This window comes from Falco cherrug, chromosome 4 (assembly GCF_023634085.1).
Source record: "Falco cherrug isolate bFalChe1 chromosome 4, bFalChe1.pri, whole genome shotgun sequence".
Classification (NCBI taxonomy): Eukaryota; Metazoa; Chordata; class Aves; order Falconiformes; family Falconidae; genus Falco; species Falco cherrug.
Window position 1 is genome coordinate 11264585 of NC_073700.1, and position 13427 is coordinate 11278011.

General features: G+C 40.3%; 1 protein-coding gene across 3 annotated transcripts in view; it reads right to left on the reverse strand.

Moving 5' to 3' along the window:
• EEFSEC (eukaryotic elongation factor, selenocysteine-tRNA specific) overlaps window positions 1–13427 on the reverse strand; it is a 128766-nt gene that overhangs the window by 41326 nt on the left and 74013 nt on the right. For 2 of the 3 annotated variants that reach the window (XM_055709033.1, XM_055709034.1), the window contains exon 6: window positions 168–324. The exons of the other annotated variant lie outside the window; for it this stretch is intronic. In XM_055709033.1, the coding sequence (XP_055565008.1) occupies window positions 168–324 (157 nt within the window). The remainder of the gene's footprint in view (window positions 1–167; window positions 325–13427) is intronic. 3 annotated transcript variants of the gene reach the window in all.

Consider the following 13427-nt stretch of genomic DNA (forward strand, 5'->3'; position numbering starts at 1 on the left):
CCATCATTTAATTAGAAGAGGTACAATCCACCAAATAACCAGTGGTCCAACTGGTTATGAGCAGATTTCAAAACTTCAGGAGACTACTGGTAACATTCAGACTGGCAGTATGGAAGGATTCTCTACAGTTGACATTGGTTCGTATTTGTTAGCTGATATGCACCTACCTGGAATTCTGATTTTAAATTTGCCACTTTGTCCAAAACCACCATCTATTATTCCATCTTCTCCTGTAGATAGTTTGACTTTTAGACCCACAAAAATCTGGATGTTGGTTTCCTTTTTAAACAACGAACGACCAATCACACTGTAATCATCCATCACCTGCAAAAGAAATAGGGCTTCATAAGTCTACAATCTAAAGTGACAAGAAAAATTGTACCTATGAGATACACAAAGTTTGGTGACCTATCACCCTGTCCTTGGAAAAGCATTTACCCCCAAATGAACAAAACTCTACATAACTCATCTAAACTGCTGAGTTTAAGACAATTTGTGTCTAAAGCCATAGAAGACTTTGTGAATTAACATACTTCTGCTTTCACCTCCTTTCTTATAAGACAGGAAGAACATAACCTGCATTAGAACATGCTGTAAAGATCAGTTAATTAAAATCTGGTTTCTGCTTTAAAGCCTTTCCATGAAAGTCACTTAAGTACCTATGCTCGCAAAGTTTAGTCCTTTACTTATCCTACAGCTAAGTACATTATCACATTCTGTCTCTTAGCCCCAGACCTGCACTCCAACAGCTACACTTCCAAAGAAATGACAGAATTGCTCAGAATTTCTAAATAGAACCTTTTAAATACTTACCTTCACATACACATTGATTTGTTAAACTAAAAGCCTTATGACCATTGTATCCAATTTTAATTTCAAGGTTTGTAACCCAGTGGGAAGAACCATTCCAAGTTGAATTCTTAATTATGCTATCAGGAACAAGAGGCAGCAAGGTTAGCAGGTAAGGCAAGATAAACAACCCTCCCTTAGGCATTACAAAGTATAAGGTGCAGTCAAGCGAGCCTAATCCTGTAGGTGTGAATATCCTCATATACCTAACACCTGGAGTTACTCTACTTTGCAGCCACAGCAAGAACATTTATTTATCAGAAGAAATAAGGGATATTACTTAAATTTTTTAAAGGGTGGGGGTGTGTGTGGCAAAAGTTGTGGCTGCTCTTGGTATCTTAGAAGCAATTTTTAAGTAAACCTAAGGGTTTCAAAGACCAAAGTGACTTAGAGTGGTAAACACTTACAACCAATTTTGAATATGCCCCTTTATTCAGTTTAAATGATAACTCAAAGTATTTCTGTTCTATTAAGCTATCCTCCTTCCCTGAAGCCTCCTCCATAAACACTATTGCATACACAGACTCAAATCCCCAGCATTTTGTTTGGTATGTTGTTACACACGCATGCCTCTATTTTAATGCCAATCTCAGTATGGCAGTAAACCCAGCACCACAAATTTAAATTTTGTTTTATTTTGAATGGGGTTTACTTGCTCAGCTATAAACTGCCTTGAAAGTGCTGTGCGGTATTAGAGAGCACCGGCAGCATCTCACCCTTCTACAGCCCTTCTTCCTTCTTTCACAGGGAGATGACAACAGCACAGGCAGCTCCACTCCCGGCTGGGTGCAGAGTCGAGGCTGTAGGCAGAAGTATTCTGATGTCCCAACAACATTTGCTGCCTGAACATCAGGCATCTTTTCCCAAAAGGTCAGAGTTCTGGGGGTTTTTTTGGTGTGTCTGTCCTCTCCCACCCCCTCACCAAGCCCTGCCTCAAAATAGCTTGTGAACTACTAACGGTGGTATCACTGCTTGGTAACCTCTAGCTTGAATTTCAAACTGAATAATGTCTTTTACTAGAGCCACTGATAATGGGTGGTGGTAGAGAGGGGAAGATAAGCTTTCAGGCACACTTGCCGTTCCTCAGGTCTGAAATAGAAGACCAGCAGAAAAAGAATCTGTTCATTCTCAAAACCTTCTTCATTTTTACAGTTGCATTAGCTGGTGAAATGAAAATATTACTTCTTCCTATAAATCTTTTATTCCTAAAACAAGAATGTCAAAACCAAACACCCCTCTCCTCCACCGCTGGCTACATGCTTCTTACTCCTGTGTTTGAAATACAGATGGTATCTTAGACTCCAGTGAGGATCTTCCATATATCTGTTATTTTTGTAGTTATCCCCCCAAAATAGCACAGGAAGACAACTTTAAAGACAACACAAACATATTTTATTTTTCCAAGAGCACTTCAAAGTTATCTTTAACTTAATTAAAAATGGAATTACAGGGTGAGTAATCATACTAGGCTAGCAGGGTTCAGTTTAGAGCCTCCCCAGAAGACTGTCAGAAAAAACACAGAATGATTTTTATGAACAAGTGTTACAAGCACGTACCTTCAAGTAAACCGGTAACAACAACCTACAAATGGATGATTCTAAGAGCAACAAAAACTATTAGTATTTAGGTATGCCATACTCAATACCTTTTGATTTTAAAATCCCTCATCTTTTCTAAGTAAATGTGCTTTTTAGGGTCTTGCTCTTCTACACAACTTAGGAAAGTAACAGAGGGCTCCAGCTGCACTCTTCCTTTCACTCTAAAGGACAACTTGTTATAAGAATCCCTCCTATAGTTGATCAGTGTGTTCTGTCCCTATCACCATTATTCCTTGGGCGTCTCTATAGGCCATTAGAAAAACAACTGCTTTAACGGTGCTGAGATAATAAGTGATCAATGACTTCCCTGAATGGCTGTTATGAATAAAACTTTTATGACCCAAAGTCTCAGTATCATACACTAAATACTATACATCCCATCCTGTGTCCTCCATCCCCCCCAGTTAGCCTATCATCAATTCAACCCTGAAGACGACCAAGTAACAAGCGAATGCCTGATGTAACAAGAACTAAGAGAACTGATCAGTCTTTGCAGTAAAATAAAAGGGTGAAGGAGAGAAAATTGCTACGAAGGAAACCTCATTTTCTCAACTTTAAAACCATGTTAGAAAAATAAAAGAAAAATTAAATTTTTGGTTTAGTCTTGCTTTGTAAAAAGGCATAGAAATGCATGTTGTTCTCTCCAACTGAAACTCAACACTTCCAATTACTTTACCAGCAATTTACCTCCAATCGCTGGATTTTGAGTTAATCCCCTTTGAGTTCTCAGAACATCTACAATGGCAATCACTTTGCCTATTAGCTGAAAAGTCTTTTGGGAGATCTTTCTGCTTTTCTCTCAAGCGCTTTTTTTTTTTGTTATAAAATATTATTAACTTAAAAAGCCAAATGCCGCAAAGACAGTAAGGGATACGCAGTCTGCTCTGAAGCAGCAGCAAGGGGCCTAGCAATGAGGGCAGACTAATTTTATTAACTTCAGGGAAACTTCAAAAAGCTTTAGGGCTTTAATGCCAGACAGAGACGACCCCAAAAGTCAGTTTAAGTGCTGCATAAACAAAGGATTAGGGCAAGAAAAAGCTGAAGGCTCCTTGCATTTCTTGTTTATATTGTCATATGACCTAGTAGGAGTGGGAGAGGGCTGCCTCTCTGACTTTAATCCCCCATGGTGTACAGTGGCGTTTCAGTTCACTGACCTACATTACGATAATATTTTTTTAAATTTATGGGCAGAGGTGCAGCATCAAACTCACTTAAGGACTTTAAAAAAAAAAGGGCGGGGAGGGAAAAATACCCAGAAGAGAAAAATTTTCTGGCTGGTATAGTCTCCCCCTCTCACTTGGGTTAGATCAGCAGCTTAGAAAGGGATTTCAAGTTCAAAGGGAATGTCTCTGTTACTCTTGTTTTACGGCTTAGACCAGAGGACACAATAGCACTGAGTTTATGAAATATCCCTTCCCACTTGGCTTTTGTGTTTGCAGGAAAAAAGCAAACAGCACTTTATAACCATAGGTGAAGTATGTGCATCTCCAGCATGTAACACTTCTGCTAATACCAAGAAATTCACAGAACAAACTAACGACCTCGCACCACCTATCTAAGCAGTACTTACACTACCGTATATTGTTTGCAAAACCAGTTTGTGTTACATGTGTTGGCATTCACTGTAAACCATAGTATAATTCCAAGGAAAAATATCTCTGTGATTTCCCATTGAGCAGGGGTACCAAGCTATACTGTCCAGCCTGTTAAGCCACCCTCATTTTTAAGATAACTCAGAAATTACTGTCATCTGAACACCCTCTCAATCAATCAATCACACACATTTCGAGAGCAAGTAACTCTGTGTTTTAATATATCTGTAGGAAAAAAAAATAAGGAGGGGGATAGCCTAGCAGAACAGAAACATACAGGAGCAAACAAAGTGGTGCCAGAATGAGACGGGAAATAAAAGTTTTGAGACAGAGAAAGTAAGAGCTCTGACTATTAAACACTGGAAAGAGACACTGAAAGAATAACTTATCCTGATTTAATCTAAAATTATACTGTTTTAAATAGAAATAAAACATTTTTTTTTAAAGCATAAAACCAGGTCTGAGCATTACTCTCCGCAAACTGATAAATGGCCCACTGAAACCAGAGCAGAAAACAGGAGATTAAAAAGAACAAAAAGAACCTGTAATCAACACTGAAAATACAAAGTATTTTCATTACTTTTTTGTACTTTAGAAAAAGTACACTGGAGACATCTTCATCATGACCAGTGACAGCTCATTTACTTCTAGAAAACAGTTTCAAGCACCTTCCATTTCTGTGTCAGAAATGTGAATATTCTGGAGGCTGCAAATTCCTGTTCTTTTTTAAAGCTTTAATGGCTTCATGCATTGAGAAAAGGACAGTACATGAGAGCACAAAAAGGGTGAAGGAGAAAGTAAGCGAGGGGATTTCACTGACAATTGGGTTTGCAGCTTTTTTGATTCTCCAGACTGTTCTAGCTTATAGTTGTTACTGACGGCAAGGTGAACAACTTGGTACGAAGGAAGAATGATTTGGTCAGCCACACCATTTCCTCGATAGCTTACATCAGCATAAAAGCATTAAAGGTTTTTCTTTCTGTAATTCCCTCCAGCACTAGAAGCTTTTGGTTGTGTGCTGGGCTCTAAAGACCTTCTTTCTCACCATCCTCCAAGTGATCAAACTAAACTTCTGCCTCGGAACATCCATCCAGAAGGAAGGAACAGAGATGAGAAATCCATCTCCTTCAGTACTCCATGTCTCGTTATTGCTGTTTTAAATAGAGCAAGAAGCCACCAGACATCTCTGTGTATCCGCTAACTTTAGTTTTCAGATGTTTGCCCCAACTCTCCCCAACCTGTTTCTTGTATCCAAGAAGCTTCTTCCTTTCTCTGCCCTTCCTTTCTCAGTAAGGGGACAACTTTTATTTATTTAAGAATATCAAACAAGTAGCCATGAACGCCCTTCTCTTTGTTGAGCATTCTGCCTTCACTATAGACTGGTTAAAACCAGAACAGTAGTGGAAAAGGAAGAGTCGGACAATAAGAACTGCATAACCAGACCAGTTTAGATTTTAAAAGCTCTATACATACCAATTAGCATTCTCCAGGCACACACAGAGTACAAACAGGGCACTAACTTCATTATGCACCTTTATAGTGCAATCTTCTTTCATCTCTATTTAAAGTTCGGAAGGGCTGAACCCCCCAAAAAAACCACAGGCACTGAATTCCTGACACAGCCTAGTTAAGAACACATTCGTCCCACCAAGTGAGAACAAAATGGTTGATATCATGATTTTATTCATCTTTACACTAATCTATGCTGTGTTCTCTTTATTCAGAAAATGCAACAGTGGGAAAAGAGGCGGCTACAGACTGTTACTACACACTAGACTGCTCAGGACCTCCATCTCCAGACCAGCCAGGGCTGGCTGATAATGCTATAATGATTACAAACCCTGTAATGCTTACTATCCAAGCACAAACCAAGAAAGAGGCTGTTCTGCAGAGTAAAAGATCTGTAGGTGCAGAAGTCATGACCTGGCATTGCAAGAAGGATGCAGAGAAGATTGCCAAGCTGGAGAAGGTTCCTCCCAGGCTGCAGTCCTGAGCAGCCAGAAGGACTCTGGTGGTATCTCCATCCCTTAAGAGCACTTAGGCACTGTCTCCAACTATTTTAAAGTATTTTAACTGTGGCTATCTCAGGTTGTGAGATTTTAAACATCCAAAAGGAGACACCAGCGAGACCTGGCTAGTTTCATTTGAAACAGTGCGTAGATCTGGCAGGTAGCAGTATAGTGACGATAAGTTAATTAGTTTCTAGAGGAAACTGCCCACAAATTGCTTGGGGAGGGCAGAGAGGAACACAGAACAGCGGCTTACAAAATCCTCACTGGAAATTAGGCAGGCAACAAGGACAGGCCTGCAAAGGGCTACCTGAAGCTACTAATGCCAGGGGAGTGGAGAGCTAACTCTGGACATTGACTCGCATCCCCTTCTAAAGACGCCACTTGGACACACAAACACCCCAGGTCTGTCCATCCCCTAATGATCTCCAACTCCAGTGTGTGGATCCTCTGCCCAAAGCCCAAGAGCCCACCACCTCTCGTGGATAAGTTTCCTTCAGCCATTTGGTTAACAAGGTTTGTGGCAGCAAGCAGTACAACTCTGTGCTACGCTGCTGAATATTGTAACTCAAACCCTAGCAAAGGTGTACAGTAGAGGGATAGTTACAGTTCAATAATACGCAGGTTTAGTTTTACTTTACCTTTTTACTTTAAAAATGCCTAGGAAATTACATTTATATATAACGTAAGTTATTCAAGTTGCAGAATTGGGCACTTAAGAAGTTAAGAAATGCCAGATGTCCATACAACATTATTCCTGTCCCTCTTTGATATGCCCCATGATATAGCTTTTACATGACCACATCCAAAAAAATTTCACAGGAGCCCTGTCTTATTAAGTGCACAGGGTAGAGGCACAGGGGAACAGAATTAATGTTGCATAGGCAACTGTAAATCTGGTATTTCCTAACTTTCAAGTGCTTGATTTTGCAACCTAAGTAACATTCTTAATTTATTTTTGTATCCAATAAATAAAATGGTGTATTGGTTGCCTTGCTGACAAACCGATTCCCCCACAGGTGACTCTTACACAACCTCAGAAAAATCAAGACCAGCTGTCCATACACTTGCATGACCCAAAAGCATGTCTGCATTTTAAATTTAATAATGTAAATAATAACCATAGGTGTTACACAAACCTTGCAAAATTCTACTACTCAGTCACATGAAGCAAGCCATTCTTTTGTTGGTGAGTGAGCAAAATACCAGTCTTTTCATATGAGTAAGCAAGCAGATTCTGTGACTTAGCTGGTACACTTTTATGACAAATTTATTCTAGCGTGCTAATCCATATGTTGTGTCAGTCAGTAAACATCACCATTCTTCTCTCAGCACTGTTGAGCAGAAATGGCATTTATGCCTAATGAGCATATAGCCCTCCCTTCCCTGTCCCCCACTAAGCTTCTCAAACCCTTTTACTAAAAAACTAAACAAGACCCAATAAATAAATGCATCTTTTATATTCCTATTTTACAGTGCATTTTAACTAGTGAATGAGCTGTGCACTTTTATTCACCTGATTGCCTTCATCTCCGTATTATTACTGTATTTAGCATACCATCAGCAGCCAAGCAGAACCAAACAAACTCATGTTCAGACTTCAAAGCAGGAAAAATATTAATTGTGGCGTCTGCATGTTTACAGTAGATGGAGTGACATCCACCACTTCTCCCAGCTAGAGTCACAGAAGGTTCTGCAGACAGCCCAGGTCACTGCCTGTGCCTGCAGGCAGCACTCTATCAGTTTGCACTATACAGTTTGGCCTTGTTACTCACTTTGTGCCCATATTAGTCTGCACACCGTATCAGTCACCCAGAAAGCATCATTGCCTGGCTGACGCTGTGTCTTACTTGCTACCCTGCTGGCACTACAGTGCCACTATAAGAAAACAGCAGATGAAATGTTAGTTAGCCCTAGTAAGCCAATGAAATATCCTTTATCTAGAAATAAGTTAGATGGAAGAATCTAACTAGCTCTGAGCAGGTAAAATTTACTCCTCTTTATTCCCAGCAGTACTGCAACCATGCAACAAAGGAAAATTCAAGGAATGGTACTTCTGTGGCAAATATGTTAAATACAGTGCACAGCCACAACTCTCTGAAACAAATTCCGGTATTACTGGTAAGATATCTGGAAAGGAAAAATGTGCCAGTGTTGCTCACACACGACCCACTATTCAGGAATCTTTCCAGACAGGAATACCCTGGCACTCCTGTACTAACTTCCCACCTCCCCTAGGAAAGACAACCTCCCCAGAAGTCTGGTCTCATCCTCTAAGTAAACCACATGGATGGATGTTCCTATTCACTCATGGTTGAGTTCATTTTTCCTTCTTCATACCCTCCTCCTTCAGTCTGGTTAAGCGTGTGGCTGAGCTACCGTAAACTTGGCGTGTACTCTAAACGAAACGTTGGTGTTTTTACTCATAAAAAGCCATAAGGAATTAAGACAAAATATGGCTGATAACTGCTAAAAAAATTTGCCATTTTCACAACCGCTGCTTTTCAAAATGCCTAGCTCTCTAAAGGATAGTCTGGGTCATCAACAAGTTTAAATACAGTTTTCTCAAACTTCCTGCAGTTGCTTACTAGTCCTGATCTCCACCTTCTTATCTTGTATCTCACCCTTCTTCTGAAAGACCAGAAAGCAGTGGTGACAAAGACCTGCCATTTGACTCAGATTACATACTTGCTCTGACACAACTCTTGTTATCCCTACCGTAAGAAGAGAAAAAACCCAACACTTTCAAAAGATGCTGAAAGATAAGCTTTTTCTCCTGCTTTCACATCTTCCTTCTACAACAATACTTTTCTCCTTGGGGACACTTAGATCACACCAATATTCAAACAATTAGTAACATGTTTTATTAAGCAGTAAGTGATTCTTCCATCCTCCAGAAACTAAGCATGCTAGCTACATGATAGCCTCAGTCCCCATGGGAACAAGTTCAATAAGAAAACTCACTATCCAGCAACCCACAAAACTTGGAAACAGAGCGACTATATATAAAACTAGGACATCCCATGGCTGTGACACATGAAAGGAAACTGCTGAAGAAACAAGTGCAACGTGATTACCATCAAGTAAGTAGAGCCTAAGAGCAAGGCAAAAAATGAGAAAAAGACATAAAAAACTGAAATACATAGAGAGAATTAATTCTTAATGTCAGAAGAACACAGCAAAAGCATCTTTAGGAAGGACAAGCCCATTCTCATAGGAAAAACACCCTGCTATGCTTAAAATGGGAAACAATTGCGGCTGAAACATGCATATATTTTTCACCACACAAGTTTGAAAGTGCAGAAGGTGCAGCCTGTGCTATTCAGGCAAGGCAGAGAGTTTTCCTTCTCCTTTTGTTTCTGCCATAGAGCTACTGATTTACGAGCATCCTTGACAATAAGACCCTGTGGCAACCATCCTAAGATAAATCCTGCTTGTGCAAACACTTTCAAAACAGGCAGAATATCTGAGTCATGCAGGAAAACATGATGCACTCCTACAGTTCACCTTTCAGTTGAAACTCTGCACTCAACCTGTATGTCCATGGAACCCAAAGAGCAAATAACGTGACAAATATAACGGATTTATCCCAGGAACTGAGTAACCGCTTCATGAGTCAGACTAGAATTAACGTGCAATGCTGTGCCGAGGTAAAACTCTGAGGAAGGTATTTCAGAGGTGGTGTTTGGATTAATCAAGTCTTTTTGCGCACAGAACTGTGAAGAGCTGACTGGTGAGCAGCCTGTCTCCAGAAGCACAAGACCAAGGACAACAGTTGCTGTTTATCTTCGTAATTTGCTCATCTCTAACTCCAGGGACTGCTGACCAGCTACAGTTCAGCATGCACACCCCACCGCATGCCCACTCAGAGGGACAACCTTGCTTCACAGCATCTCATTTGCCCTTTTTTCACGGAGATTCCCACATCGCACTCCTTAAAGCAACACTGGTGTTCACAATAGCACTCTCAGCCATGCTTTTACCCTTTTATCAGTACAAGCCACTTGTTGCCAGCCTAAGCCCTTTTTCCTACCAACAGTACATTTGTCAGGCAGCCAAGGTTTTGCAAAAATGAAGTGTCCAGAAGGCAACAGTCTCTGCCTCAACATAACCATGCCAGAAGGATGCTAACTTCCTTCCACTGAACTTGTCCCTTCTCTCAAGTCCTCTCTGCAAGAGAAAACTGGACTAGTATTTCACGTAATTTAAAAATCATCAAGTTAAGCAAATACAAACCTTTGTCAGTGCCCGCTTAGTTCCGAGAGAACGGCAGAGTTGTTTTCCTTAAAACTAACTGCTAAAGACTTACTCTACCCCCCAAAAAACTGGTCTAAAGCTAAAGAAAAGCATTCACACACCTCTACAACAGTTAAAAAACATCAGATAAAAATCGTTAACTGCAGTTTGAGTCGTGCAACTTTTTCATATGCAAGATGCAATCCCAGCCTGGTTAGAAGCAATGTTTCCTGCACTATGCAGCTCTCAGAAAACACAAACTTAACCAAAAAGGCAGATAATATATGTTTTAAGGCCAAATTTTACAGATACTGCAGTAACACAGATCTAAAAAAAGCAATTAAAAGAAAAATCAGCAGATAAATAAGCAAGCTGGGGGGGAAGGGGGGGGGGAGCTCAAGGATATGCTGCAGACAGGTAAATTCAAAAATTCCGGTGAAGAACAGTAGTCAGGCTTTGAGTCTTTCTCTCCCAGTGCTCCGTTCAGTTTTAACATTAAAGAGGTAAGATGTCAAAAGGAAACAGCAAGCAGTACAAAAAGAAGTGCAAGGGTACTTGAATTTTTATAGAACATTTACCATCATTTGAGCAGATAAGAAAAACCAGGAAGCTTAGGTGTGCGTTTTCACTAAAATGTACTAATTCAAGACTGTTTTCAAGCTTAAATCCAATTGTTTACCTTTTTAAAATACAGTGTTTACCCAGTTCATGAATTTCATTTCTATGTGAAACAGCAAAAATGTCACATTTGCTCTTAAAAAGCCAAAAAAGTCTTTGAGAACAACTGTACTACTTTTATTAAAAAAATAAACCTTAAAATCCAGGAGGGTGCCATGCACAAGGGGCACAAAAGTACTGTGATGCTGAAACTTAATGAATTTACAATTCTTACTATTCCATCAGAGCTCTGAAATTAATCAGAATAGGAACAAAAAGCCAAACCATAAATGCCTGATTTCTCTGGGGTAAACTAGTAGTTAAACTGCAGGGAATTTATTTTAATTCTAGCAGCAAGCAGGGGGGCTTGGGAGAGCCCACATCAGATTAGCAGCAACGATTTACAAACGGGCACTACTGAATTCCACTACGACTCAGTTATGGAAGCATGTTTCCACCCTGTGCTGAACCCGGCAAGGCGAATGTTATGTGCCCCTGCCTCCCTCTCTCCCAGCTTTTCAGGAAGCTATGAAGCCAATTTTCCCCAGCAGTATTCTTTGGAGGAAAAGTTCACTTCTCATGAAGGTAACGTGTATTTTTTAATTATTATTTTTTACGCCTCCCCAGGGAAGGTGAGGAGGGGAGAGCTTCCTTGCTCAACAGAGAAAGAAACTTTCCTGTATCGGTGCCAAGAATAGACACCCTAAATTCAGCGATCCTAATCTCCAGCCATCTATCAGCAGCAGGGTGGGACCAGCCGATTCGGATTTTCTATTAGCTAGCGACTTTGTGTACTAAAATAAGTCACTGTACCACCCAATTGTTCCCACTGCTCTCGTCTCTGCAAAAGCACAGACTTACCAGTAGCTACCTCAACGAGTGCTCTAAGTACTTCTCCAGCCGGCCCTTTATAACTGGCACAACCCTCTTCCCACCAACTCTCCCAAGTCCCTGAACGCCCCTGTGACTTTATACCACAAGTGTTTCTTAGGACGTTTGCTCCACAAGCCTTCTGGCACACACCAGGGAAAATGCTAACCCCGAGTATCTACCGTACCACAGGCGGCAAAATCAGAGAGCAAACCTAATCCGCAGCCTCACTATTCAATGGCAACGGTTCATTTACAGGGCCAATTAGTGTTTGTACAAACAGTGATCAAGGCCCATATATAGGGCACACTATGTGACAGACAAAGACAGATCAAAAATACCTTCCACACCCCCCCTACACCCACCAGCTCTATACTTTAAAAGGCACAGGAAGCCATCAAAACAGCTCACTAATATATCAGCCTAATAAATTACTCTGTTGGTCAAATACTAAATAACCTACATTCATTGGGTTATTTTCTGGACCAGAAAATAAAATATGTGTAATTCGATTAATGTTATTCCATTATGTATGCAGTAAAATTAATAGCAGAATACATAAACTGGCAAAGGATTTGCAAATAACACTAAATAAAAACAACTAAAAATGCAAACCCGAGACTAATGGCAAGCTCTGTTAGCCAAGTCAGGCAGCTCACACAGTAGGTACTCTGCAAGTTTTCAACTCCCATAGACTACTGCCATGTATTGGAAGCAAAAATAAAGAAAGAATCTGAGACCGGTTTATTTTAGTTAAACAAAACACAAGCAGCATCTGTCTCCATGGGCCACACAGACTTCTGTTCTCATTCCTATTCCTACAGCCACAGGGAAACAAAAGGGAGTCGGAAAGCCAGGTCTCACTGCCTATTAGAAACATGGGCCATGCACAAACAAGTAAACTTTTAGCAAAAGTAAAGGCAAACGTTCCATGAGTTCAGACGGCTCTAGAGCATCACAAGAATTGTTATCCAGACACACACATTTGGTCTAGAGCTTCTTTGCAGCTTACACGACAGAATACTTTGGACCCGTCGTTCAACATAACCATCAGCCAAAGAGGAAGGCAGCCGGCCATTTCAAACAAAGGAAACCACACACCTGCTACCAAAATTCTGAAGAGTGACTGCTGATTTTGGGTGTTCCATATAACCCATATTAATGGAAACAAAGCTTCTGGAAAGCTACAGATACCCTCCTTTTTCCTACCTACCTACCTTCCTAGTGACAAAATCAGCATCCAAAAACCCAATACAACACTACAGGTCTGCAGTTCCTTTAAAAAGAATAGCCTCCAAAGTCAGCAGGGGAAATTCAAAAGAGAAACTTTTTTTTTCCCCCCCCAAAGCTAGAACAGCAATATAGAAACTTCAGAGAAAAGAAGGAAATACCAATTGCCTGCTTGATCAATTAAGGTAGCGAGGTACTTAGAAAAGATCCTCACTAATTCAAAATCATGGCCTGACAGGGATCTTTGTTTATTTTTTTACTATTAAATTAGTAAAGCAAGCAAACAAAAAAGTATTCAAGAAGTCTACATTATAAATTGCAAACATGATAAGGTATGCTAAGGGTTTACTTGTCTATAGTAAAGTACAGAGAGATGTTATGCAGAA